The sequence below is a fragment of the Dendronephthya gigantea genome, unplaced genomic scaffold, assembly GCF_004324835.1.
Source record: "Dendronephthya gigantea isolate DGI-Jeju-01 unplaced genomic scaffold, DenGig_1.0 000053F, whole genome shotgun sequence".
Classification (NCBI taxonomy): Eukaryota; Metazoa; Cnidaria; class Anthozoa; order Malacalcyonacea; family Nephtheidae; genus Dendronephthya; species Dendronephthya gigantea.
Genome location: NW_021163063.1, coordinates 737424 through 764663, shown reverse-complemented (window position 1 = coordinate 764663; position 27240 = coordinate 737424). Strand labels below are relative to the sequence as shown.

Sequence of the window (27240 nt, the reverse complement as noted above, 5' to 3'; positions counted from 1 at the left end):
TTTAACCCTAACCTAATTTCACGTTTAAATCCGTGTAATTGGGTTTTACTAAACATGGAATTACCCCAGAAAGAGCACCTCGGAATGAGCATACCTGCATGCAACGCTTTTTCCTGGTCATCAATTCACTACTTTAAACCGTTTAGCAGGCAAACTTTGCCGTTTTACTCATTTGAAGATGCTTTTTCTAGCTCTTTGTGCTCTGATATTTACCTAGAATAAATTTTGTTGCTTGGCTGGAGTCGTCCACATCAATCGCCATTTTCCACAACATGCATTCCAACAAAACTACATTTGCATTTCAGAGATCTAGCTTTTAATACAACTTGAGAACGGCAAAACATTGTAAAAAGCAACGAATCTGCCTCAGTGTTTAACAGATGATTCAAACGATAGACTAAATTTCGAACAGAACAAAAAGAACATAATGCAAACAACACAACTAGAAAGAGCATCTGAAATAAGTTTCACTGCAAAGTTTTGCTAAAAACATTTCGCCGAAGCAGAAAATACTAGCCTGAAAATCTGCAAATCTCATATTTACAGGCGGAGGAAATACTCATTTTCGGACGGAAAAAGGCTATTTCCTATATTTTTACAATATTTCAAAATCAAACTTTGGGGTTTAACTCAATCTAAGATGCTCTTTCCAGATGTGGTGTTGAATTATATTCTTCTTGTCGGGATCAAAAACTTTGTCGATAACCGGAGCATTAGTCTACCCATTGGCTGGTACCAGCTGTCGCTATCTTGCTAACTATTACATGATCAAAAGATGTACAATTATAGGTCCTTTATAGCCTATGTCAACGCCATTACAAAATAAATACTTTTAATATGTCTTATTATTTTGAAATTGTGTTGTCTTCACTGGACCACAGGCGACGGATCGTTTTGAAAGCGGCCTTCATGTGGCCGCGTGTCTCTGGGCCTGAGCTCGAACTCTTTTCTCGTAGTCGACCCGATTTTGACTAAAAATAAAGGGCCGCGTGCGTGAGAGAAAACACACGAAAACGTTTTCTGGCCTGGCATGCTCAATTTAAGCATGCGCTGACACTGCAAAAAAGAGGGCTGCTCTTTCAAAAAACAAAAATCCTGGTGCACCCTTTCTCTAAAAGGAGGTATGGTGCCCAAAAAACTGGGTGCCACCTCGACCAAAAATAGCTTGGTTTCTCGTTTCAAAAAAAAGTGCAAGAAGTGCGCCTGCCCCATAAAATAAGGGGCGTGGCACCCAATGTAAAAAGGCCAGGTGACCCTTTGAAAAATAGGCCTGACCCTGGATAGAAAAATATACCATGCCTCTTCAAAAATATGAGGGTTGCCCCCCCCCCCCATGAAAAGAGCCTATTGCACCCTCCTCCAAGGAAGTGGACTTAGTGCTCCTCTCAAAAAAGGGGCCTGCCTATCTCAAAGAAAAAGAGAGGCTACTGCCAAGGGTAAAAACAGAGGCTTCCCCATTGGAGAGGCCTGGTGGTGGCCCATACATGAACAACCACATGCCCCATTTAAAAAAAGTAGGCATGGTGCCAGCACTGGTGCTAAATTCATGATGTGAAATTGATCTCAGATGAACTTTCTGGTTTAGTTCAAGCAACTGGGTAAGATAAAAATCTTAGCCTCAATGAGAATTCCATTGGCAATCCTGGATTGCCAATAATAACTCTTGACCAGGAGTCCAGGACTCCACTGGCCACAAATACTTGTTGATGCATTGCAACGGTACCTGTATATTGTATAAGCTTCAGCTTGCGCGGGATCCTTTATATTTGGATCATTTAAGAGATCTTGTACGCCTAAAAGAATCTGGAAATAAAAGGAAAGAACATCTTAGAGCTCTGAATGAGAGTCAACTTTTGACTTACAACAGATTATGATGGCTGATTGTAGATCAGTTATGATTTTTGGCACTTCACTCAATGCAGGTAAATTCTAAAGGTTTACAGGGTCTTAATGGCAAGAGCATTGCATCGGCATCGCAAAAGCGTAGGTTCCATTCCTGCCGGAGGACCTATAGTTTACTCATTTTCCCATCAACTGTTCCTGGCTTGAATATGAAGTGTGTATAATTCCACTCGAAATTAAGACCCTTTGAACCTTATGATGGCTGATTGACTATTCTGACACAATTCACAGGAGTTTTATAAGGTTATTCATACGTCTGTAGTATTTTAGACTTACTTGTTTTATAGTGACCGCTGGTCTCCAATCTTTTTCTTCATCTAGTAATGATAGACAAACCGTTCCCGAAGGGTATACATTTGGGTGGAATATCGGTGGTTCAAATTTACCTAAAAGTGATTGTATAACATGGTTAATTGTCTCCAACCTTGAAAAACAAAAAGGCTTGGAAATTATTGTGTTATAATAAGTAACTAAATTTGTGTACCCCAACACGGAAAATCTGATTTAGCACATTTGGGTCCATAGTGAGAGTCAGATGGATGATGTCAACTTACATTTTGGTGGTGACGAGGGATAATCATCTTTAAAAATCATTCTTAATTTATACTGTCCACCTTCCCATGGAGTCTATTGAGAAACAAAACAACCAAATTAACAGGAGTATTTTTTGGTAATTATGTGAATAATATTTGTGTAACTTCCAGAAAGTTGTACTATCATATCCATAATTGCTTATACATACTCCTTTCTTCCCAGGTATAGCTGCAAAAATATACAGAGATATTAAATAAATGTGGCTCAGCCAAATATATGCAGGCATGTTAATATTCAAGAACTACCATCTATGTTAGCTAAGGTTGTATTTTGAATAAATAACAAACTCATAACCCCCAAGACCCTAAAAGATGATTCAAGTCAATTTTTCCAATAAAAAAGGGTTTTATTTATATATTTCCATCTCGTTATAAGCAAAAGATATACACAGAACAGACTTCACTTCATCTTAATGAAGAATTGCTAATGTGACTCTCAATTATACTCAAGTATGTTACATAAATATTCTTTAATATTTCAGTGAAATTAATTCATAAACAAATATACACAAAACATACCACATTCCCAATTCATAAGATTTAAAGTTCCATCAGGATTTTTCGTAGGTTTGGCAACAAAACCCTAAAATGACGTAGTTAAGAAGAATTTGAGACAAAGAAACTTGACTTAGCTTGAGATTATCAGAGAAATTCCAAAGTCCACCACTTTTGGCATGTGGCAAAGTAATGTGTTAACAGCCAGGATTTAAGTGTTGCTTATTATGGCAAATTCACACAGGGATAAAACTGTAGTTTTAATTGAACTGATGCAAATAGCACAGCCTGTCAAACAGTTTAGTCTCAGTATTCTCACATTTTTATGTTTATTGACTGTGTAAACATATTGACTGTGTAAACAATTTTTTTCTAAAGAAATGAATATTTACAAAAACTTCAAATTTCCATAGTGGGCTTAAAGCTATGCAACTGGATTTCAAATAGATTTCCTAAAAATAAATTAACTTAAAAATAACCCAAATACTCAGTAATCCTTTACACTTTAACAGTCAAAGTATATGAATAGCTACTGTAAAAAAAATTGTTCACATCATTGACCTACTAAATTTTCAACAAAAATACCTCCACTTCCTGCTGTAATTAGCTAAGCTGGAAATGTGCCCAGATGCGTTCTATTTTGGCATTCTATTGTGTCATAAGCATTATGGGAGTGCCACAGACTAATAAAAATTGTCTGGTGTTAAACAGAGCGAAATACTGATACAAGGCAGATTTGGATACAATGCCTGTGAAAGGTTTTATTCAGAGACAAAAAGTTATTTTTTTTCTTGAAAACATTACTCAGCAATACGCTTAGTTTCAAGGGGATAATATCCAGATTGCTTATATACACTGTATGTGAACATAGAATATTGTTCATGAAATCATCTTGGCCCTTGAATGTGATAATCAAAATGCTACACAATGATTCGCACTGGCCCATCACGAAACAATCCTGGCAATCCACAACGATTCGCACTGGCTCATCAAGAAACAATCCAGCGAAATATTATATGCTTTTTTATTTCGTGATTGTCTTTTCTTCTATCTATTTCACATGTTTGAGACTTATAATACATATACACAGGACCATAACATGTTGAGAACCAAGCCAAAAGATTGAGGGCCAACTTTTGACTTTTCAAATCCTCAATGCCATTAAACATGAATAAAATTCAGAAAAAAAACATTTAAAAAGAAATCAATTCTGCATTATTTTACACCTAACATCTCTAGCTATTTCTCTGCGAGAGGAAGTCAAATTATATTTATTTGTCATGTACTTTATATATTTCACAAAAAATATGAATAAATCAAGGACACTTCATGTGTATACAACTGAAATAAAACGAAACATAAACAAGTGTAATTTTTTGTACCTAAAGATCGCTATCACGGATAGTTAAAGCAAACGAACTCGCTCTCAAACAGAACACTTTGCGGTTACAGAAGTACTGTACAAAATTATAAAGTTAGACAACATAGAATCAGACGTGACTCATCACAGAATTGTATAGAAGATGCTTAGCTATAAAAAACTCTCTATGAAAGGGGAAAGTGTTGCCAGATAAAGCTATTCTGTATATATCATGAAGCAAGTTTGAGCTTTCTTTCAAAGTCTCAATGATAGACGGACAAGGGATGGTCATTACACGGGCTGATCGGAACTGTCCGGGTCTACATCGTGTATAAACAAAGTTTCTAACTTCTAACACAAGCCACATGTCAACTTTGAATACGTACAAATGGGTGATCTTTTCGCCAGGCTTTCCTTTCCTCTGACAAACGACCAAGAGCAATGCCAGACATCGTTAGAAATTCACCGAAAAGATGCCAAATTTGAGAGATCTCCTTGAAATCTACATTGGAAATATGAAATTTTGTGATTTCAAAAACGATTCTTGCCAAAAGTTTACCTCAGCTTTTCAGAACCGAGGACCGCGGTGCGCCTTGGGTAATATGTGTTTCCACCATGTGTCAGCTAAATTTCATCCGACAATTTTCCTTATATTTTCACTATCCTCCTGGAATTGAAACACAATAAGTATCCATGATTTTGTCACGAAAAAACATCAAATTTTGAATTACTACCTTTTTTATATAAACTCGGATTGGCCCTCGCCAGAATTAATGAAATACTGTTCATGCCTAGAACACTTCATCATCCAGGAAGTATTAAGTTTCCATGGTGGAAACATAATGCCTGAGGGTGTGACTGATAGGAGAATTTCGTTTTTGATCAACTTGAGCGATTTATGTTAATTAGGAATATCCGGCGCTTTTTACCTCGATATTGGCCAGCGATATAGGCCCTGCGGAAACAAAAGATCCGTCACAGGCCAAAAAACAACTTGAAAATATAGCAAAAACAGCTTAAAATTTTTCATCAATTAGGGATTCTAAAAAGAATAATGTAATCAAACCTGCTTTACCTGCATTTGATCTACGCATTTCATTCTTATTTAGCAAAAATTGAAATCAGCTTATTACATTTAGCAACAGTAAACAGTTGGTTATTTATATTTAGAAAGATTACATATGCATATATTTTCTATTAAAAAAGTATAAAAGTGCTGCCAAACCCATGATAATTTGTATGGCATGGCAGTTTTTACAAGAAGAATTTAAAACATTTGAAAGATACAGAAAATCTTCCCGAAAGGTCGAGAGATCTTCTGTATTCCAGAATATTCCAATACAAAAATATTATGAGTATTTTCTTTACATAACTTTACATAAAATTATCCAAATTACAGTGTTTTTGAATGAATTTTGTAATTAAACTTCATCTCTTTTCTTCCAGTAAACTCATCGTCGGACGAATCATCATCTATGGGTACATTTGAACTCCGAGGGTTCTTTTGGGTCGCAGGAATCTTTCTTGGTCTCTCGAGGCTCTTATACACTCGTTCCATAAGTTTCGGATCAAATTCTGAATCCTCGCTGAAGGAGTAAATCGCCGAGGAGACTTCGTTGTGTGAAATGGAGCTATCCTCAGGCTCCGATAACAATTCATCATCGCAGAGTAACCGTTGCAGTCGAACCAAAAGATCTTCGCTCGTATCACTTGCCGTTGTTCCTTTTTTCTTCCGCTGTTTCATTGATTTTGAAATTGAGGACACTTCTTTACTCTCATTTTTCTTCATTGCATCATTCTAAATAGATAACAATCTGCTGTAGTTACTAGTTTTAAAAAAGATATTTTTGGAGAAATAAATTACGGTAATTTTTAAAAAAAAAGATCAAATGCTGGCTCTTCCCTTCAAAAGAAATTTGCCAAACGAAAATTTACTAGTGCGTAAGAGGTTTTCACTCCAGAATACATGTTTTCAAATGAATTAATTTACAGAGACTTTGATCAAGTCCATTCGTTCTACTCACATCTTCGCTCTTGAGTTGTTTGAATGTGTGAACGGTCACACCACGAGATGCCAGTCTGTCTTGCGAGGTTTGTGTGGAAAAGCTTGTGCTACTGGTAAACCCAACCCTCTCATTTCCATTCGAAGAGTTCAACATCTTTTGTTCATCCGCGCCCCGGGCGTTGTAACTTTCTCGTGACGACTGAAAGTTGACAAACGAGAGGCTGCTATTTTGCACGTCCATGAATCCAGCTGGTTTCCTCTGATGGTGTTGCAATGATGGTCTCTCCTCTGTCCTCTCTGCCTGAGATACCCCATTTTTACCCAACACAGCAAGATTTGGATCTTTTACCCCATTTCCACCTATGGAAGCAAAAGACCTTTGAATTATTTTCATCATTTCATCATTCAAACTAATTTTGTGTTTTTACGTTTTGTTTGGGGTTAAAAACACAGACATAAGTAGCCAGCAAGTAAACCTCAAGATAGCAAGATCACCTACCTTTATTTCGCTTAGGTTTTGGAGGAACAGGTGGAGGTTTTTGTTTCTGTTGAGATGCAAAATTTGTTCCAGTTACGGTTTTTGCTGTCATAGCATCTCTCGAAATTTTGACTTCCTGAAAGTGAATATTTTCTTGCGATTTTGAAACAGTGGCGCTATCGTTCTTCGCTTCTTTATACAATTGAGATTTGGGTCGAGTGAGCTTTCTTTCAACATTACTTCCATTTTGTCGCTCGACAGAAGGGATGACTGTAACACCATTGGTTGTTCGTTGTTTTTGAAAGTTACTGGGGTAACTCTGGGTTTGATTTCTTGAGTAGGGCGTTGTTGTCCCACTGGGACTTAATTGGAAAGGTTTCACGTCTGTAGATTTTACCAAACTGTTTAAAATGGAACTAGAAGATTGAGCTGTGGACGGTATTTGCCCGGGAGTTGTTGTTGGATTTTGGGATGCTCCAAGTCTCTTCTTTTCTGAAGATGAAAGAAGAAAACTCAATGTAAAATATGGTATGCTTGGACATGGCATGGTATATGTATGCTTTGTTATTTAAGCCATGGTCAAACTCGTTTAGCTATGATGTGATATATATATATATATATATATATATATATATATATATATATATATATATATATATATATATATATATATATATATATATATATATATATGGTATATATGATATATGGTATGTGGTATGATATGGTATGGTATGGTGTGGTATATTATGTGATAATAAGGTGCAGTGTAGAACAGTAAGGTATAATGTGCTACAGTATGGTATAATAAACTATAGCATAACAGCAGCACATGCAGAGTAGTAAAACATGGTTGTGTATTGTACCTTCTGCATCTAAAGGTCTACCACGACCAGCTCCATCGGTCTTGTCCACTTCTAACGAGGCAGTACGAACCAAGATTGGAGTAATAGCACCCTCACGCGAACTACTCAACAACAAAGACGACTCCTCGTCAATGGACAGCTTATGTTTCCCAGGTTTGTCATCTTGTATCGGTGTGGAAGAATCCTCCGGTTGTAATTGCTTTGGAGTATCTTGAAATGCGATTTGATCCTCAATAAGTTGAAGTAACTCGTCTCCAGCATCATCGATGTTATTGGTTTCCTCGTTCGCAAAGTGCGTCGTTTCAGCTTCATTTTTCACGGCGAATTCTTCGACAACATGGCCGCTGTTCTTTAAAGCCCGTTCTTGGGACCTCTCTTGTTTTCTCACGGTTTTGATAACGTCTTTCTCAGCGCTTGAACGGGCCACCTTAGCTTCCTCACTAGTCACCCCAAGCGTTGATACAATATTTAAACTGTTTGAGTCATCCTGCACATGATTTCCAGAACCAGGACGCGCGGACTTTGAAGACATGGAAGCTGGGTACGAGAAACGCCCTTCGGACATATCCTTTGCTATATCTTCTTTGGACATCTGGTGAGTCAGCCCTTCCTCACCAGAACTCGAACGGACGTGATTTGAAAACTTGGAAACTGGAGCCGAGGAAAGCTCGTTCGATTCTGCAGTAGTCTCGGTAGGTTCTCGTACCAGCTTCTTCACATCGCTCGCGCCACGGTGAACAGACACCATGACCTTTTCGACGTACTTCATTTGCTGTTCCTTGTCTTCGTGATTAACAAGAAAGGCTGTAGTACCACGTCTTGTTTTATTTTCATCCTCTTGGCTCGATTTACTCAATTCCGTCTTCTGAATGTCAGTTTTTGAGCTTGAAGTTTTCATATTTCCTGCGTTGGCTTTGAGAAAAAAGAGAATGATTTGATTATAAAAGATGATCAAAATCGAGTTAAACTCTTCTAGGTTGTCTTCGATGACAATCAACTTATTGTTATCTGTTATTTGCAAGACAGAAAGACGAGAATATACATGTCTTTCAACAAAAAGGTACAAAACTGATATACTGTGAAACAAAATATGCTTTTAACATAAATACCTTGTTTTCTATCCAAATCATTTCGTGCCGAATTCCCTTGAACTTCTTTACCAATGCCATCCTCTTTTCCAATGCTTTCCAAACTATCCTCCAAACTCTTGCTCATAACCAGACTGCTAGTCTTCTTATGCATGATGGTAAAACCTTTGATCTGCTCTGAAGTTTTGTCGCTGTTCGAATCCTCCTCGAGATTGGTTAAAGAATGTTTTGTGTCAACCTCTGTTCCGCGGACTCCTTTCTCGGCCGTCTCTTCAAGGTTTTCTTCTTTATTCAATTCTTCTTCGAAGAAGTCAAAGGCCAAATCAAAGGCTTCAACGTTATCCACTACTTCTGTTTTTGTAATGGTCTCATCTTGTCTAGCAGGTGTCTCGAATGAAATCCCTCTTGTGACAGGACCACTATAACGCTTCCAGCCATCTTGATTCTTCTCTGTTGCTAAAGTTTTTAAGCTTCTTTCATCCAAACTTATCCGTTTCTCAATGTTTTCCACTCGTACTGTATTAGAATCACCCACATGCCTCACCTTCGAGCCATGATAAGTTGCTCTTCTTTCTGGATTTGACGAATCCACTACGATTCCTCCACGTTTCACACGCTTTCTTTCATCGTCTGAGGCTCTGCTCTTCTCGTTGTCAGATTCTCCCAAATGTTTTACCACGAAAACGGCCCTTTGTGATTTTGTTCTGCTGTTTACTAGTTGTTCGCCATCTTTGCTCTCATCTTTCTGATTTGCTGTGGCAAAAGCAATCGTGGTTGTGTTGTTATTTTCGTCCAAAGTTGGATCCAATTTCTCTGCTTTTTCTCTGTCGGAAGCTGTTTCATCGTTACCTTTCTCAAGTTTGTTAACAGTTTTGTTCTTTTGCGGTAAAACTTTGGTAAAGATGCCTTTAATCTTTGTACCAAATTCACCTTTCTCCTTCTCATCTTTCATCTTCGAGGGTCGACTTTCTTTTGCTTTTTCAATATCTTCGATGCTCTCGTTCTTTAAAACTTCAACTTCCACCTTGTTTTGATCCGGCTTGGAATCTTTCAAAGTTGGAATTTCTTTCTTACTTTGTATTAGCCCGTTCTCTTTACCAGACTCTTTTCGACCAGAATCGATTTCATCCTGAGATGAACTACCTCCCTTCGAAAACATTCTCTTCTTAAAAAAGCCACGATGCTTGGTTTTAGGACTTGCAATTTCGGGTTCTTTACTGTCCTTTTTGCTAAGATCTTCTTCTGACTTTGAACCATTCCTGACTTCTTGCTCTTGAAGTATTCCCGACTTTATCTGAACAGTCATACTTTCCATGGTCACGTCATCTTTGCTTCCCACTCTCAAATCCTCGTCGACGGAGTTTCGTTGCTGGTTATTTGGACCGTTTGGATAGCCAGCTTTGAATTGATTACCAGCAATATCTTTAGGTTTCTTGTGACCATCACTCTTGAAAATTGTTGAATCTTCGTGTAGCGAATATCGTTGCCGGTTTTGTGTTTCCCAGGCTGTTACCCGAGTGCTTGAGAGAAGATTTTCTACCGAACTTGATTTCATATTACCGCTTCTTCCGTCTTGATTGTACAAATCAATATCCTTAAATGGCTTGCGAAGATTAGGATCGGTTGAGGTGGACGTTTGCTTTGCATTGCGAGCACTTCTTCTCAAAACCACACCATCACTTGACGATTGATTTGTAATATAAGCAGTAGATTTGGCAGGCAATTTACCAGACGCCGACTCCTCTTCACTTGTGGAACTCCGAACGAACCTTGAACCGTTTTGGCTTCCGTTGTCAACGCCTTTCTTACTTGATATTGTTGACCTCGAAGTGACTTCGGTAACGCGATAACCAGTTTTCCTTTCTTTAGATTCGGCAGTTTGATTTTCAGTTGATTCGGGCGACACTAGATCCTTCGTTGGTCCTTTATCGCTCTCAGAAGTACTAAAAACTGTACCCCTGATCTCGCTTTTACGAATTCCATCAGAAGTTAACATCGAATCCGAGGTATGTTGCTTAACAACAGAAGAGACTGGAATAACACGGATTCCCCCAGGAAAGAAGCGCTTCTTTTTGCTTTTTGGGGATGTTACAAGACTTGATGGTGAGACTTCATTTTCCCTGCCACTGGCATTTGAAGACCGCTCAACTTGTGCCACGTTTTTGGACACTTCAGTACTATCGATGTAGGATTCTCTAGGACTAGTTGGATTTGTGCTTCTCGACGAAATCGAAGAATCGATGGGTTTGTTTCCGATGTCATCAGGTGCAGCAGCATCACCTGCACTTTCACTGAGCTGAACAGTTTCTCTTTTGATTCCATCATCCGAGAGAGCTGCTCTTTCTAAACGGTCTTCACTTTTCGAAATATCCTGCCCAGAATCCACACTGCTATCCTTTAGACTTCCTCCAGCTTTGTTCTGCTTCGACTTCGAGAAGTTTTTCTTGAAATTCTTCAACTTGGGATAAAACGACGAGGCTTTGAGACCACTCTTGGAACTGCTTGGTAATTTCTCCTGCGAGGCAGCGGGTGACGTTTCCTGCAAGCCTTCATCTTTTTCACCTTGTTTTTGAGGACCCTCCTTCTTTTCAGCAAGATCGGAGTCGACATCAAACACACTAAAATTCTTGTCCAGATTTGGTTCAGACTTCGACTTTCTAATCCTGCCGAAGAAATTCCGAAATCCTCCGTCTTTCTTCGAAGTTTTCATCGGTTTCTCTGTTGATTGGTCTTGAGGTTGGGGCAATGTCTCAGTTTTCTTTGTGTCATTTGATGCGAGTTCATCGGTAGACTTTGAAAGGTAGCGCACGCTTGCTCTTTCCCCACCAATAATATACCTCGCTCTTTGCTTCACGATTGGTTTTCCATCTTTCTGTGTTGTATCCACCTCCATCTTCTTTGCTTTCCTCGTCGATTCTCGCATTGCCACTTGCTTATCACTTCCAATTTCGCCTGCTGTAATGGACACGATATTTGAAGTCGACCTTCCAACCGCATTCCTTTTAAATTTCGGATTCTTAGGATCTCCGTTTGGTCCAACTTCGACCACATTCAGTAGCAATACCGAGGAACCACTCAGCTTTGTAATATTCGCCACTGGTTCCTTCTCTAAACTTCCTAATTCTTCTTTTTCGATTCCATCTTCAGACACCTCTATTTTCCCGCCGTTTTCAAATCTTTCCGGTCGGCTCTCGGGCTCGGAACGACTTCTTCGATGAAGCACTTCGCGGTCGGCAAATCTTGAATCTGATTGGTCGACGTTCCTCGATGCAGCTTCGGGGGAGAACCACGAGTTCTGATCATACGGGTCGTACATCGCTTTCAACTGGTCCACGCTAACTTCGCTTTTCGATTGCTTCAACATCGGTTCATCAGCAAAGCTGGTGATATCAAATCCCGAAACATCAGCAGATTTTGGACGAGATCTTGGTCTTTGAGTTGGATTAACCACATCTTTATCGCCGTGTAACTTTGTAGGTTCATCATAATAGCTTGTCGCATCGAACCCTGAAACATCAGCAGACTTTGGTCGAACCTTTGGTCCTCGCTTCGAATCAGAGCCTTCCTGACTTCTTGATAACTCGTTTCGCTTTTCTACGACAGGTTCTGATGACAGATTCACCGCTCTGTCGTGATGGATCGTCATATCGTCAAATCGGGAAACTTCAGCGGATTTCGGCCCAGCTGTGTTCAATGTTTGCATTGTACCAGACAGGTTTGTTGTCATCTTATCCTGTTTTTCTTTCATCGCCAGACTCCTCGCTTCTTCGTTGTAAGTTCTGATATCAATTTCAGAAACATCGACAGATTTTGGTCGAACTCTTATCGGCTTATTTTGGCTTGAGTTAGTCCCTTCCATTTTCTTATCCATTCTCGGTTCATTTTCACTCGAGGGAAAATTCTTGTCTTCATTTTTACCAATGCCAATGTCATATCTCGATACATCGGCCGACTTTGGACGCGTCGCGAGTCTGTTATTCGAACCATCCCTCAACTTCACTGGACTTTCTTTTGATAGACTCTGCTGTGGCTTCTCCTGAGACAGATTTCTTTGATTGTATTCAACCTCGGTGTCTTTTTCCAGTGGTGTTAGCGGTAATAATCTATCCTTGGCTGGCTCATTTGCACCATTCGCTTTCGACACTTTCGTGGCATCTTCGAATTTCTGTGTGTTTCGTTCAAGCGAATTCGCTTTGGTGATGACTCCAGACGCTGGTATATGAACAACCTTTGCCTGGTGTTTACTGGGGTTTGGCTCGAAATATTTGTCGTCAAAAGGATTATACATAGCATCGAGTCGTTCAAAATCCAGTTCGCTTTTCGAATGCTTCAGTTTATGATCGGAGCTTTCGCCACGGCGTTGCTTGTGAAGCTCGACAGATTTCGTCCGTCTTAAACTTGGCTCTCTGCTAACCTCTCTCTTAAAGTTTATTCTCTGTTGCTCGATCCAAGCGGATGTCAATCTTCGCTTGTACGAAGCGTCGCTGTTGAAAGATGAAAACCTTGCCAGGCTTGTATTACCGCTGTTTGCTCTGCCGTTGCTAGTTTTACTGTATAAACTAGGATGGGAGACCTCTCCTTCACGACTTTCCATCCTCTTAAACGTCTTCTTCGGGGTATCATACACCACTTCCGCCTCGGGTTTTTGCGGACGCAAATCTTCCTCTGAAGACAGACTTTGTTCGCTGTTTCTTCGTGGACTATCGTCGGAAATCCGAGCATCTGCCTGATCGATTCCCACCGAAGACGTTGTGGATTTAACCGGTTTCTTCGAACTAACTTCGCCGTTGTAAGTCACACGACTCGCCTGGCCGTTCGACCACAATGAAGATGACGACTGTTGGCTTCTGTTTGCCAGTTTATTCTTCGGTATCTCGCTTTCCTTGAGGTTCCCCTGCAGAAAATTGCCTGATAATTCGGCTTTGGGTTTGAACGTTTCAAAATCTTGAAACTGAGAAGGCTTCATAACTTCGTACCCAAGTTTGGAATCTGGTTCATCGTGGACAACATCCGTTGTGGTCTTGGGTACTTTGTATAAACTTGTTCCCGCCAATTTCGAAGGTGGATTCATCTTCTCATAATCATATTCTTCGTATATTCTTTCTCCAGAGAAATTTGGTTGCTCGTAAATGTGTTCCACTGTCTCTTCGTAATGATTTGTGCTGTGATTTCTTGATTCAATTTCGTCGTCAAGTGGACATCTTGTGGATGAAAGATTCGAGTTATTTGGGACCTCGTAGTAGCTTTCGTTCGGAGTAAGCTGTGTTGGTGTAACTGGCAGCGGCTTTTTGTAATCATTTCCATGAATTGCTGGACATTTTTCTGGCAAAAAATTCGAGTTCTCATCCGTCGGCTCTTCGTAAAGGTCTTCGTTGGTTTCCAGTTCAATTCGAGGAGGTGGCGTGGTTTCAACTTTTACTGGAGACTTTGGTTGTTGATAATATTGTTCATTTTGATAAGTCGACTGCTTTTCCGAAATTATGTAGGTAGATTTGGTGTAGTTTCTCTGGATTTCGCTTTTCTCTTGTCTACTTCGTTGTGTGTCCTCGTTCCTGCTGTCAAAATTCGGTTGTTGGTAATAATCGCCATTCTTGATATAGCCTGATGTTGGTTTCCCAGGAGTGACATACGATGAAGATTTTATGTTTAACTTCTTGTTCACTGTGCCTTCAACATGCTTTGAAGGAGATGCCTGCTTTGTTTCAACCCTCTTCACTTCAGGATTTGGTTGATGGTAATAGCTTTCGTTCTGGATAGGAGCTGGTACATCATGCGTCGCGTTCCAATGATATCTTAAACTTCTCCTGTCGACTGTATTTTCGTCTTGTTTGGGATAACCATTCTGGTCAGTTTCGAGTTGTTTATTTTCCCTCATTAATTCAAAACTTGGCTGTTTGTAATAATCTTCATTTGGCTCTGTCGTCTGTTCCCCCGGATGAATTATGATCGATGGAGATTTTGAATTCCCATTCATATAAACGGTGCTTTTAAAGCGTTTCGGTCGGATGCTTTGGTCTGGCTCGAAGGATTCCACTTTTCTTACCTCAACACTTGGTCCGGAAGTCGTGTTCAATGAAGAACTTGGCTTGCCGCTGTAAGCTGAATCTTCACCTTCACTAGGAGGACTACTTTCAAGATTTTCATTTGTTTTAAACCTTTTAACTTCTTGTTCTGGTTCTTCACCTTGGCTACGCGGTTCTGCTTCGGGAATATCGTCCGATAAAGATTTCAACTTTTTGGTATAAACTGTGTCTTCCACTGGTCGCTGACGGTCGTCATCCTCCTCTGTCTCCAGTGGATCCGTTGTGAATATTTCAAGATCTGGCAGTTGGAAATAGTTCATTTTGTAGTCACGAGTAACTTGCTCAGAAATTGCATTCACAGTCGAACCAGGTTGATTGCTGTGGTCTTCAGCGCCAAATTGGCGAGGGTAAGTACTATCGGGAGCTTCAAGTGTCTTCGCTTGTTCATCTTCAAAACTCGGTTCTTGATGGTAGAAACTTTCATTCTGCTCGGATATTACCTGTTCCAAAACTGGCTCCACCACGGACTTCGGCTGCTGATTTGTAAAGTTATCTCTGCTCTCAACATCCATTGGTGAAGATGGATTTTCAGTTATCGATAAACCTTGCCAGGCGAATGAACTGCTAGTCATCGATTTTTCATTTTCAGGCTTTAACTTATTTTCATCTACGGATGATTCAATTGAAGATGCTTCTCCCATCATCAATGGGCGTTTATCCACTGGATTCTCATCTGGAGAGCCTTTGACTACTGATGGATCACTATTCAAGGATGATTCTTCCGAAACAGGTTTGATATCATCAGGCACTGGTGTTGATTGAGAGTAACCAACCTTAAATTCTTGAGGTGGCCAATCATGATGAGGACTTGCGTTCAATTCTGAACCAGGCGGACTGTGATATTTTTTATCCGTCCCAGGCAAACCGAGACTTGGACGATGTGAATACGCTGAATGGTTACCAGGTTTCTCCATTGCTGGACTGCCACTCGTCCTTGTATTAACTTCTGACCCGAATTGCCGGGAAGGGGGAACTTCCTGGGGTTCATTTCTTCCGGGTGTTGTTTCCTTGGGTGATATTTTCCGGGAGGAGAATTCGTATTGACTAACACTTTGATATGTAAACTTTGTGCTTGGATTTGAAAGAATTCGTGGCGTAACTTTTTGCGGAAACTCTTGCTTTACACCTCCGACGTAGGCTTTATTCCACGATAGAACATCCCGCTCTGACATTGGTTCTTTCGATTTTTTTCTCCGTGGTGAACGGTTCCTGCCGGTGGACTCGGGACGAGACTGTCTGGTGCGTGGCGAGTGCACGGAACGAAGGAACGTTTCGCTGTCCGGTTTCTTCATGCTTGACCTGAGCGTGCTGATCAAGGAGCGTGCTTGGTTTGTGGGATCTTGCGTGCTGTAATCTGGTGAATCACCACCGTCCGTCTGGTCATCACCTCGAATGCTGTAACCGTTTCTAGATTCCACGTCACCATTCATGACGTCACCATTGCCAATCTGATAGGATATAAAGTCATCAACAATGGCACCGTGAGGCTTCGAAACACTACCTGTGACATTTCTTGTTGTGGTATTCGTAGTTGCGCTGTTTAGATCATCATTATTTACGACTTTATCGATTGCGACACCATTATTTCTGACGCCATTTCTGCTCCGGGAATTGCTGGCATTATCTCCATATGAACTGCCAAAGTCTTCATCCCAAAATTTCGAATCAAAACTTTCGACTTCATTGACTTTTTGAGCGGATATTCTCTCGTGGGCCAGGCCTCTCGGGTTCCCACCGGAACTTTGTACAGCCATTCCGCCCATATTCCGACCGGCATCTTCTCCTACCGGCGTATCCACTTCATCGAAACCAAACGGATCGTCCATTGACATTCCTAAGGATTTCGACCTTCGATGAATGGGTTCAGGCATATCCAATGCATCATAATTAAAAACAAAAGACCCTGGTGGGGCAGATCTCCGTCGTTCAGGAAAGGCCCCGGGTTTCGATCCTACCGGAGAATTGAGTATACACAACTTGCTATCCCCGTGAGCTACGTCACAATCTTCGAAAGCTCGTCTCCACGCCACTACGTGAGGCTTCTCGATCTGGCGGTCGAACGCATGCGTGTATTGCGTGATATAAATTTCTTCCATGCGACCTTGTTGTTGGGACGTTTCCCCGGTCGGTTTTAGCGTGACGCGGCAAAGTTCCGGTATGCTACGTGCCCGGTAGTACTTCATGCGCCCGCGCTGGTTATTCTGGGGGCATATTTTCAGCTCGATACGATCGGGCAGCGGTTCGACTCGCCTCGGAGAACGATCGCGCGTGCCTCGCTCAAAGGCGGAAACGTAAATTTTTTGATCGTACACCTTTCTCCCTCGCTGGGGATCGACATTGTCAGGCACCTCAAGATGAAGCGGTTTCATCGCATCAGCTAAAAAGTCGCAATAGAAAATGAATCAAAAGCTAATGAAAAATTAAATTGAACAGCATTATGTCTAGATATGGCATGCACAGATCCAAAAGTTACTAATAGCTGAGATAATATTCAGGGATTATGCTACCTTTTCAAACATTCAGAAACTACGAAAAACACATCGTCTTAGCGAACAAGCATTACAACCTTTCAAACTGCGAGCACACCTTTCGAAAGTATTTCATACTACGGACCCTGTATTCATCCGACAACGTAGGCGTCCCCCCCCGCCGTTCAATAGAACAATATATATTAACACACAATACCGGGTCGTGTGTCTTCCGACTGAGAGAAACGCGTTCAGCTTGATAATTATGTAGAAATGTATTCACATAACTTATTTTAATTGATCAGATATTGACAATTGTAACTTTAGTCGAAATGGTTGTAATTAGCCAGAGTTAATTGCCTATTGAATGCAGGAATCTCATTTAAACATTTTTGTTATCGTTTGTATACTATTGCCCCTTAATCTATTGTATATAAACTCATATTGTTTAGTTTAAGGACTCGCAATCAATCTTCACCATGCAAGCGGTGAGAATTGAAAAGCGAGAATTTTCTAGAGTCAACCTCGAAAAAAGGACCATGGAAAAATTATTGCCTGTTATGCCAACAGGAAACCCAAGCAGATAGCTTGCTATTAATAACCTATCAACTAGCAGGAACCGGTTGTATAAAAATGTAGTTAATTCTTAACTAGGTTTAATGAAAAAAATGACCAATCAAAATCGCCGATTTTGGACTTACATATGGCGAAAAAATACTGAAGAGTTTTACATGACTGACCCACGTCCTTTTCCACTGACGTGAAAAATAAAAATGAGCAAAATGACAGGGTAGAATGATATAGATTTTAAAAACACTGTGATATTGTATAAAATAGCAGAAGTAGCTAGTTCCCAGTCACAGTTACATTTTCTATGCATTTTGCACCTAACTTTACTACTTCACTCATTTTGACACGCTCTTTCGAAGAATTCCGCTGTTCTCGCGCCTGAATCGAAATTTAATCTTTTAAAGGAATTATGTTTTGGCGGTAAATCTTCATGCAGAAGTTACAATACTAAATCATTGTAATAACAATCAAACTCATTAACAAATTCATACACTTCGGTGATCAGTGATGCGAGTCAAAACAATCAAATTTATATAAGACAACTTGCGGGGTTGCTGAAATTCACCGGCTGAATGGAATGAAAACTCTCAAACACTATCTCTTTCGTCAATTTCCCTATGCGACAACTTTAATTTTTGATTCACTATACATATAAGAAGTCCAAGTATCCGACAGTTCAATTTGAAACCGGGTCTTTTCGGAAACTATAACTATAGCTACAAGCGAAGAGATTTCTCATTGTGCATGCAATGAGGAACTCTCATGACAGCCACTTGCCAACTTTCATATAACTTTTGAGTTAGAATATAACGAAAGATTGTGTGTTTTAGGAACGCAATTCATAGAGAGACATATTATAAAAGTTGAACGAAAGCATTGCTCGCGAGAAATCGACTTCCAAAACTCCCACGGGATTTAAGTTCTGGTTTGATTAAATCACGAAAGTGTTGCAAACTCGCAAGGTTCGTATTTAGGAACTCGCTTACGGTGCTTGTACACGTTTAACTAAGTCATACAACCGAGAAAGCTTTTATTAAAACCCAACAAGCTAAATTATGCCCTCTCCTGTGTCTATTAATATTCCGTTTGATCGAGCAACGAAACTCAAGGAAGCTCTCTTAGCAACGCTCTTGCTTCTTAACCAACCTTTGTGCAACTTTAAAACGCCACAAAGTTTGGGCAACCTTGATTCAAACTTGCATTTTGTAAATCCTCGTTCATAAACTTCTATGCTAATCGTTCGGGCGACTTTAAAAAACAAAACAAACAATAAAATTTACCTTAGCAATTGATGCTTTGCTTTTATCCTTCTTGAAACGACGCGGTCACTTGAACACTTGAAACTTTCACGACGAAACCGGAGTATTTTTGAGGAAAAAGTACGAAATTTTTAAGTCGACACTAAGTATTTTCCCAGCTGTAGTAATTTGAAAACAGACTGAAGAGTTTCTCACGATATTTTTGGTCGCCTTTTGTGCCTTGATGCCTCCCCGTTGGGAGCTTTTGAAATTTACATCGCGTGAAACAAGTTCAGTAATTAAAATATTTTTATGAATGCTTGCTTATTTTGAGTGGCCTCTTCAAAACAAAAATTTGTATGGATACATTTTGTATGTTTTGGGGTATATAGTTATTTGCTTTTTGGATGGGTTGTTTACCAATCTACGATCATCGAGCAACCCAAAAATATCATTTTGGCCAGAAGTCAAAAATAAGATATGCAGCATATCTATATAGGAAAATACCCGTACGGGTAAAATGCCTATATAGGTTAAACATGCATTCAGGCAAAATTTCCATGTGGGCAAAATGTCCACATGCTTGAAAATCTCAATTGGCAATCGTCCGTATAGTTGAAATGTCCATTGGGATAAAATGTCCATATAGGCAAAATGTCCACATGCTTGAAATTGCTATATAGGCAAATTGTCCATATAGTTGAAATGTCTATATGGGCAAATTGTCTGTATGGTTAAATGTCCATATGGGTAAAATCCATATGGTTGAAAATCTCCATATGGGTAACATGTTTATATATATGGGTAAAATATTCATATAGGTAAAATCACCATATAGGTAAAATGCCCATATGGAAAGAATGCCTGTATGGGGTAAATGTCCATAAATAATTATATGCATCATTTTCCATAATAATCTTGCATAAAATCATTTGGAAACTAATAAGAATCCCACAAACTAGGTATAAAAACATATTAAAAATATATCACACAACATATTCGTAATTCACACAACAAAATATTTTTATTTTATCAACATGGTACCTCCAGACATAAACTATATTTCGCATCAAATAACGTTCTTTGCTTAAAAAATGTCACGTCTCCTCATTCATTTTACTAGCAGCTCCATCAGAGATGGGATCTACAAAAATTGACATAATTAAAATATTGTAGTTTTGCAAGCAGACACTCACAAGGTAATATATTTATACATATGCCTGGGTACATTGCCACCTGATAGGTAAGCAAACTACACCTGCAAATAGTTTTGTGGAATAAATAAAATAACCAACTTCATTCCATTTGGTACGATGAAAACACAGCTAATCAATTGTACTAACTTATTGTGTAGTCAAGGTTAAGTTACTTATGTAGAAGAGCTTGGAATTGCTCAAAATTTGTCTGGACAAAACTAGCAACTGGAATGAAATACTTCAATTTGATTAGACTGTCATTTCATATTCTGTTATCAGCTAATGGTGCCCCATGTTAAACTTGCAATATTAACTATCTTGCGTTTATATTGGCACCGCTCTTCTGTCTACCATATAAATTATATTTATTTATAAATATTGTGTTTTAAAATAGCAAATATACATACATGGATATTTCATTGGTATGGCATTGTTCTTTTCAATCGTTCTTTCACTCAGTGGACTGAGAAAGACAATTAATGGACCTGAAAATACGAAATATTTTAGAGCAGATATTTCTCTCAGATAACTCTCGAACTTTAATAGTACCTGACACTTGGAACAAAGGTAAAATGTACAATTTATACATATTTGAAAAGGAAAAACATGACGTGGATATAGTGTACATCTTACCTAGCGCTCCAAATACCGTAGAAACGAAAAGTACAGGTTGTTGAACCCAAGCTAACTTCAGGAATTTTATACTCCTTGAATATAACGTCGCCATATTGCCTTCGTCTCCGAGCTTTACGCATGCTCAGTTTGCCCCAGCTTCCACTTCAATGCTAAAGATTCCTCAAAATGTCCAAATTTCCGTAAATCACACTGATCTCAGTATAGAAATAGCTAACGAATCTTTATAAAGAATCCATAAAAATCTTTTCCAGCTGCTTTAAAAAGTATTTTAGACGAACAGTATATCGTATATGTTTGACAAGGATTCTTAGAAGTCCCATGGCTTCTCGTAGATAATGTTTTGGGACTTTAAGGCATAAAAATGCGGCGATTTTAATACCATAAACTTTACCGAGTTTACGACAGAGATCAGTGGAAACGCAGCTGCCGCTGTCAATATGTTCCACGGACTCGTTTCACTTCAAAACAATAACCAAAACAATAACAAAGATGAACGCAAAGTCGTACACATTACAAATTTCTGTCGAAGAAAAGCAAATAGACGATGTCCTTCTGAGCTTATTGCACACCATTTTGTTCCACCGAACGACGGGGAAGTTCAGCTACCAAAAGGAAGGCTCGTATACGATAGGAACGCTCGGATTTATCGACACGGATTGCTCAACTTTTGATTTGACTTACGTACGATGCAATTCCAAAACCTTGGACCAAAACCTAAAGCGACAAATCTCTCAGTTTAGGGAGGCTTTGAGAGGCAATCCCGCCGCCAAATGTGGCACGGTAATACTAGAGTTTTACCAAAAAAAGAAGGGCCGTTGGCCGTTTGGTATTGAACTTATTTCATGGGAAATTTGGAACATAACTTTGGCTATCAATCGTGCTAAAGGCGAGTTGGAAAGACAACGATTTCGAGAAAAAGTCGCTGAAAACGTGAGCGAAAGGATCATGGAGATTGCCCAAGCAATAAACAGACCGGATTACGTACCAAAGATGCCAAATCAATCCGAACTTGCCAACGTTTTTGACACAAGTTATACAAACATTCAGCCATATTTATTTAAAATTCACTGTCAGATGTCAAACGAGGTTACGACGTCCGTTGGAAGCACAATGAGAAAACTCATACGAGACACATTTTCTTATTAGATTTTGGGCAGTGTGTCTTGTAAAATGATGTTAAAGTATTTGATATCAATAGCACCTAGAGTGCTTATGAAGTGAAAATTTACCTTTAAAATTTAAAAATTTTATTTTTTTGTTGGAAAAAACTTTTGAGATGATTACGAACTGATTATGTGATTTCCAAAAATTCCACATGCGAAAATGTCAGCCCCAAAGTAAACCTATAATTCAACCTATTTTATGCAAATGAATTCTACTTCAACTGCCAAATTTTCTTGGCCTTCAGTACAAAACTATTGTACACAAATCTGAGAAACATGTACATAATAAAGTCGTGTAAATAATATTGTGTAAAATCAAATATATATATTTCCAATTATTTTATATTACTAAATTGTGTGTTTATCTAAATCATCTTTAGCAAGTGGTATGGCCCCTACATTTTCAATTGTATCCACACCTGGTGATTATAATCTAAGAAATGCAATTATTTTAAAGCACAAATAAATATTGTTTTAGCCTAAATAGTGACGTTAAGAAAGGCACCCTGCAATTCTAATGCTTTATAGGTTTTGCTTTTAAGCTGTTTCCTAATTTTCCATTCAGTCGCAAGAGCCGTCTTTCCAACCATCTCTCCATCGCTCATCAACCTTGGAGCAATCAAATTCTTGCTTTCCTAACCTTTTATTAATTTCATTATGTATCCCACACAGCCATTGGGATAGCTCCACTCTATTCTTTGTTGCTGGCGGATTGTCCTTTAATCTATAAGAACAATTTGAACGTGAGCAAATGATTATTTCTTTACTTTCCACACATGTGTAGCGATATCTACGACCTCTTTACAGAGACCCTAAACATACATGAAAAATATTCACTCCCCTTTTCCCTTTTGTATCAATGCTCCCCCTGTCAGTCACAGCCATATACGCACATTACTGGGCTATTATACTCTGTCTATTGCCAGATGATATTACTTGTAAGTAGCCAAATGGCAAGAATTCAATTCATCAATGAATTTGCAATTGTAATAGCATAATAGATCTGGGTGTGTACTTTGTAGAATGATAGATAGTTTCATTTGTCACTGAACAAGAAGAATCAATTGTTCAGACTTCAGAGGATGTAGTATTCTTCTGTATTAAATGCAAACAAGTCCACAGTGATTCCATGAAAGAGGTCCAAGAAGAACCAACAGGAGAACCTAGAACTAGGCGGTTGTCACTGGTCAGGTACAATACATACAGCCTCTCCTAAAAAAGACTCACCTGTCACGTAAATCCTCTGCACAATCTTCACAGGGAAAAACTCGTGAAAATGATTTGAAGAACTGACTCATATTGCTCTGTTGTTCCGTCGTGGGCTTGTCAGGATAATATGCAGCCATTGTGTGAAGGAATCCCCATGTTCCCTGACCCAGTTCTGTCAAGTCAAGTGGACACTCCACCTTGGGGTCCTCTGTCTCTGAGCTTGCCAGTGTTTCACTGCCTGAAGTATCAGCACTTGTTTTGCCATGGACTTCATTTGCCTACATAACAGAATTTTTTCTGTGCCATTAAAATGACTCTAAGAGTTAACCTATTTGTCTAAAAACGATACCCCCCTGCATCCACTATACCTACGCGGTACCATGGACGGGGGGGGAACACTCAGCACAATTAATCCACTACAATATAATAAATTTTTATACCTGTTCGACTTTCTTCTGTTTCGTCCAAGATTTAAAATCAGTACAAACTCTACACGGTCTTTTCCCGGGTTTTTCATGAGACAACGAATCCTCAGTCATGTTAAAATAATAAAATCCGTCCCAAAATCATCGGAAACTGCAGAATTTTCTCTAATGTACCTTGTGAAGCATGGTATTTACCAGATTTGGATAAAAGAATACGTGTTAACCAATGGCCAGCCTCGAAGTAATGAATATACTCGATAAGATCTCTCAAAAGTATGATCAAATATATTCGATACATTCTGAAAAATTTGGATCCAAGCTCTCACGGTCAAAATCTAAAATGGCCGCCAATTTTTGCTTTAATTTTGAAATTCCTGAACAAAACCCCGAGTTTTCTATAAACGAAGAAAAATCAGGACATAAAGAAGTAAAGGGTTCTGTAAAGGCCGAAGCCACGTTTTTAAATCCGAATCAAAATGAGTTAGAAGTTGTTTTGAAAGGAAACTATGAGGCCAAAGAAGTTGAAATCGCTGGTTTTGACAATGGGCCATCATCACGACTTGTCCATTTGTCGGAGGCTTTTGTTGAGAACCTTATTCGGAACTCCGAAGAATATTCAACAACCGCTAGTAAGCGAGCGTTGGAATCAAACACGGATCTCATTCCTTCATTTTATGAGGGAGGACTGAAGATCTGGGAGTGTTCTCTTGATCTTGTAAACCACCTTAATAGACTTTTCCTAGAAAACAAGTTGTATTTCCAAGATAAGGCAGTTCTAGAACTGGGCTGCGGTGCTGGCTTGCCAGGAATTTATGCGTGCCTCAAAGGTGCAAGTGTTTGTTTCCAAGATTACAATGCAGAAGTATTGAAACTTTTTACAATTCCTAACGTGGCATTAAGTATGAATTCTGGGAATTCTTTTGACTTTTCCAGGAACCCAACACTTCTAGAAAAGATCAATCGTTGCAAATTTTTGTCAGGAGATTGGGAATTCGCTAAATCATTACTGGAACCTATGTCATTCGATGTCATTCTTACTTCAGAGACAATTTATAACAGTGATGTACAAAAATCGTTGTATGAACTTATAAAGTTCGTATTGAAGCCCTCTGGCGTAGCATTTGTTGCGGCAAAGAGCTATTATTTTGGCGTGGGTGGTGGTACGGACCAGTTTTCCCAGCTGGTTAAGCAAGATGGGGCGTTTGATATTTCCAATCTAACAATGTGTAGTGAAGGTGTTAAAAGAGAAATATTAGTCATGAAAAGAAAATAAATTTTTGAATCAGATTAAATGAGTCTTTGTTTTTTTGGATTCCTACAGTCAGGTCCAGAATTGGATGCAAGCATTGGGGATGGGGTGGGCCGTGGGGGGTGTGGTCGACGCTCTGTATTTTATTGGTATATCTATGTCTATATAGAACTAATATTCTAAACCAACATTCCACGGGAAGTCAGATGCTAGATTTACGGAAAAGTTTCAGTTTTAGATTCATCGATAAACATTACCCTATGAGATATAACTACCTGGAGTATGTCGTACGCGCGTTTTCAAATGCCGCGAAATCTAGACAAAGAAAACTGTCCGTGAGGAAATGATTTACTGCAGAGAACTGAGTTTCTGAGAACTGAGAATTTGCACTAAATTCACACTGCACTAAATATGCTTGCAAAGCAGTATTCACTAAATTTGCTGTACTGGCAACTTTCGCTTTCTGCTTTCTAGGAATAAAATGTCCTTCGACACTTCCGGTCTCTCGGTGCTTCTATAAAATGAGGCTATTTTGAACGGCTTCGTATTAGACTATTAGTTATAAATATAGTATTTTTGTTTACCAGAAGGCAGAAGCAAAAGCTCACAGAAGCACCCTTCAGTATAGGCGTATAAGCAGTATGATATCTACGCGTGACGATGTGTTATCATCTGACTGGCTCCAAAGCGATTTCAAATAATTTGGCGGGCTAAGTCCTGGTAAAACGTACAGTCATGATAAATATTCTGCCTACGTCAATAATCGGGTAATATTCTATGCTATAAGATGGTACACCATTGTACACCAGCATTGTGTTGATGGACTGCTTCCTGTATCACAGGCCAGACGTTTTCTGGAAGACGTCGCAATACAAACCAGTCTGTTGCACCCCCTCTTGCAGGATCTTTAACTGCTCCAAGTAGTGCTACGATCGCATTTTGAGCCGCTGTTTCAGCGCCTCTCATGTTATTGGCCATCACAAAATTATACAACGTAATGTTTGGGTTATTCTCTTGTTGCTGTATCTGATTCAGACGTACAAATGGATTTCCTGAACAACCAATCTTGTGATATCTTGTGTTACCTGCCGTGTAGGTCATTAGATACACGTAACCTAGACCATCCCATCGCCCGGCAGCCCCACCAACTTGTGCCATCTTGCAAATGTAAAATCAAATACCAGAGCAGCTCTTAGCCTCTTGTTAACTACACACACTTGGAAAGCAAAAGTGCTCTAGATAAGCAACTTTTTACTGTAAGCGCGCTTCCGCAACGTGCTTTGGACATGGCACTGCAGGAAAATTTTACGTAATGCGATCACTATATGTCAGCGGTCGGTTGTTTAGGACTCTTAGGACTGCTTTGCCACGTAGGTACGCGCACGTAAAAGCTTAAAACCTTCTAAGTTGTTGTATAATCAATTTTATGCCAGAAAAAAACACACCAAATCATCAACAGAATCCAACCCTATGCATATATTCAATCGTTGATTTCATAAGTATCATTTTAATGATTTTAAGCTTTTACGCGTGTACGTACGTGCAAAAAACGTGACACTAATAGGAAAGCGGCGCTAATAGATACATTTATACCTCCAACCTTTCTCCCATATTTATTCAAAATTTATTTTGGAGGGATTGAAAATCCTTGGGGATTAATGATGAATCTTTACTCGGACATAGGGAGAGGAGAAGGGTTTAGATAACTTAGGTTTAATATATATCGCTTTTGTAGAACTTAGAAGGCAGGAAGAAGCTTAGCCGACCAAATCGCCTTGAAAATATGCTGGAGTGTTTATATTTTGATTTACAACGCCTTCCTTTAATTTCCATTAACTTATGCTGTAGATAGACTGTAGATTGTTTGTTGGAAGAACGAAAGCTTACAATATCAAACAAACTTAACAAGACCAGACTTGTCAAATGTTAGTACAAAAAACCTTAAACCTATTTTAACCTATAAAACTTTTCCTTTCCGCCTCTCCGTTGCTTCCTGTTTTCCAGGAAATATATGTCATACGATACTTGGAAATCAAAGATGAATATTATGAACAACAGACATAGTCAGTCAAATAAGAGGCAATATACTCGTGGGTCTACTCTATACTCTAACATGGCAAATTTATTTACTGAATATTACAGGATAAAAATATCTGTTACAGTCTTAATAATTAACAATTAGGTATCACTACTCGCTACTCTACTATAATAATAAG

General features: G+C 39.2%; 5 protein-coding genes across 6 annotated transcripts; 2 read left to right on the top strand and 3 right to left on the bottom strand.

Moving 5' to 3' along the window:
• Window positions 1-299: 299 nt before the first annotated feature.
• On the bottom strand, window positions 300-4960 carry LOC114529184 (SUMO-conjugating enzyme UBC9-B). Its single transcript, XM_028550952.1, has 7 exons — window positions 4737-4960; window positions 3015-3078; window positions 2645-2664; window positions 2457-2529; window positions 2179-2288; window positions 1724-1803; window positions 300-971 (listed from the first exon to the last, which is right to left on the bottom strand). The coding sequence occupies exons 1-7, from the start codon at window positions 4800-4802 to the stop codon at window positions 908-910; spliced, it is 477 nt and encodes a 158-aa protein (XP_028406753.1). The 5' UTR covers window positions 4803-4960; the 3' UTR covers window positions 300-907.
• Window positions 4961-5471: 511 nt separating this feature from the next.
• LOC114529183 (microtubule-associated protein futsch-like) lies at window positions 5472-19433 on the bottom strand. 2 transcript variants are annotated; one of them, XM_028550950.1, is made up of 6 exons: window positions 19189-19433; window positions 8809-17247; window positions 7700-8611; window positions 6855-7325; window positions 6375-6715; window positions 5472-6148 (listed from the first exon to the last, which is right to left on the bottom strand). In XM_028550950.1, the coding sequence occupies exons 2-6, from the start codon at window positions 17237-17239 to the stop codon at window positions 5744-5746; spliced, it is 10560 nt and encodes a 3519-aa protein (XP_028406751.1). In that variant the 5' UTR covers window positions 17240-17247; window positions 19189-19433; the 3' UTR covers window positions 5472-5743. The 2 variants fall into 2 exon arrangements, with proteins under 2 accessions (XP_028406751.1, XP_028406752.1); XM_028550951.1 differs by lacking the exon at window positions 19189-19433 and having other exon boundaries at window positions 8809-17777.
• Window positions 19434-21467: 2034 nt separating this feature from the next.
• Window positions 21468-22445, top strand: LOC114529125 (autophagy-related protein 101-like). The gene has a single exon (XM_028550871.1). The coding sequence runs from the start codon at window positions 21468-21470 to the stop codon at window positions 22122-22124; it is 657 nt and encodes a 218-aa protein (XP_028406672.1). The 3' UTR covers window positions 22125-22445.
• On the bottom strand, window positions 22436-24000 carry LOC114529126 (FAD-linked sulfhydryl oxidase ALR-like). The gene is made up of 3 exons (XM_028550873.1): window positions 23791-24000; window positions 23369-23628; window positions 22436-22865 (listed from the first exon to the last, which is right to left on the bottom strand). Exons 1-3 carry the CDS (start codon window positions 23887-23889, stop codon window positions 22703-22705), a joined length of 522 nt encoding a protein of 173 aa, XP_028406674.1. The 5' UTR covers window positions 23890-24000; the 3' UTR covers window positions 22436-22702.
• A 115-nt stretch (window positions 24001-24115) lies between these two features.
• LOC114529042 (histidine protein methyltransferase 1 homolog) lies at window positions 24116-25050 on the top strand. Its single transcript, XM_028550767.1, has one exon. The coding sequence runs from the start codon at window positions 24116-24118 to the stop codon at window positions 25046-25048; it is 933 nt and encodes a 310-aa protein (XP_028406568.1). The 3' UTR covers window positions 25049-25050.
• The last annotated feature ends 2190 nt before the right edge of the window (window positions 25051-27240 follow it).

Coding starts and splice junctions, on each gene's coding strand:
- LOC114529042 (XM_028550767.1), top strand. CDS start 24,116: ATGGCCGCCAATTTTTGCTTTAATTTTGAAATTCCTGAACAAAACCCC.
- LOC114529184 (XM_028550952.1), bottom strand. CDS start 4,802: ATGTCTGGCATTGCTCTTGGTCGTTTGTCAGAGGAAAGGAAAGCCTGG. Junction 3,079..4,736: donor GGCGAAAAGATCACCCATTT/GTACGTATTCAA, acceptor ACGTCATTTTAG/GGTTTTGTTGCCAAACCTAC. Junction 2,530..2,644: donor CTATACCTGGGAAGAAAGGA/GTATGTATAAGC, acceptor GTTTCTCAATAG/ACTCCATGGGAAGGTGGACA.
- LOC114529125 (XM_028550871.1), top strand. CDS start 21,468: ATGAACGCAAAGTCGTACACATTACAAATTTCTGTCGAAGAAAAGCAA.
- LOC114529183 (XM_028550950.1), bottom strand. CDS start 17,239: ATGAAACCGCTTCATCTTGAGGTGCCTGACAATGTCGATCCCCAGCGA. Junction 8,612..8,808: donor TGATTTGGATAGAAAACAAG/GTATTTATGTTA, acceptor TTTTTCTCAAAG/CCAACGCAGGAAATATGAAA. Junction 6,149..6,374: donor AACAACTCAAGAGCGAAGAT/GTGAGTAGAACG, acceptor TTATCTATTTAG/AATGATGCAATGAAGAAAAA.
- LOC114529126 (XM_028550873.1), bottom strand. CDS start 23,889: ATGACTGAGGATTCGTTGTCTCATGAAAAACCCGGGAAAAGACCGTGT. Junction 23,629..23,790: donor AACAGAAGAAAGTCGAACAG/GTATAAAAATTT, acceptor TCTGTTATGTAG/GCAAATGAAGTCCATGGCAA. Junction 22,866..23,368: donor GCAGAGGATTTACGTGACAG/GTGAGTCTTTTT, acceptor TTGTTCTTATAG/ATTAAAGGACAATCCGCCAG.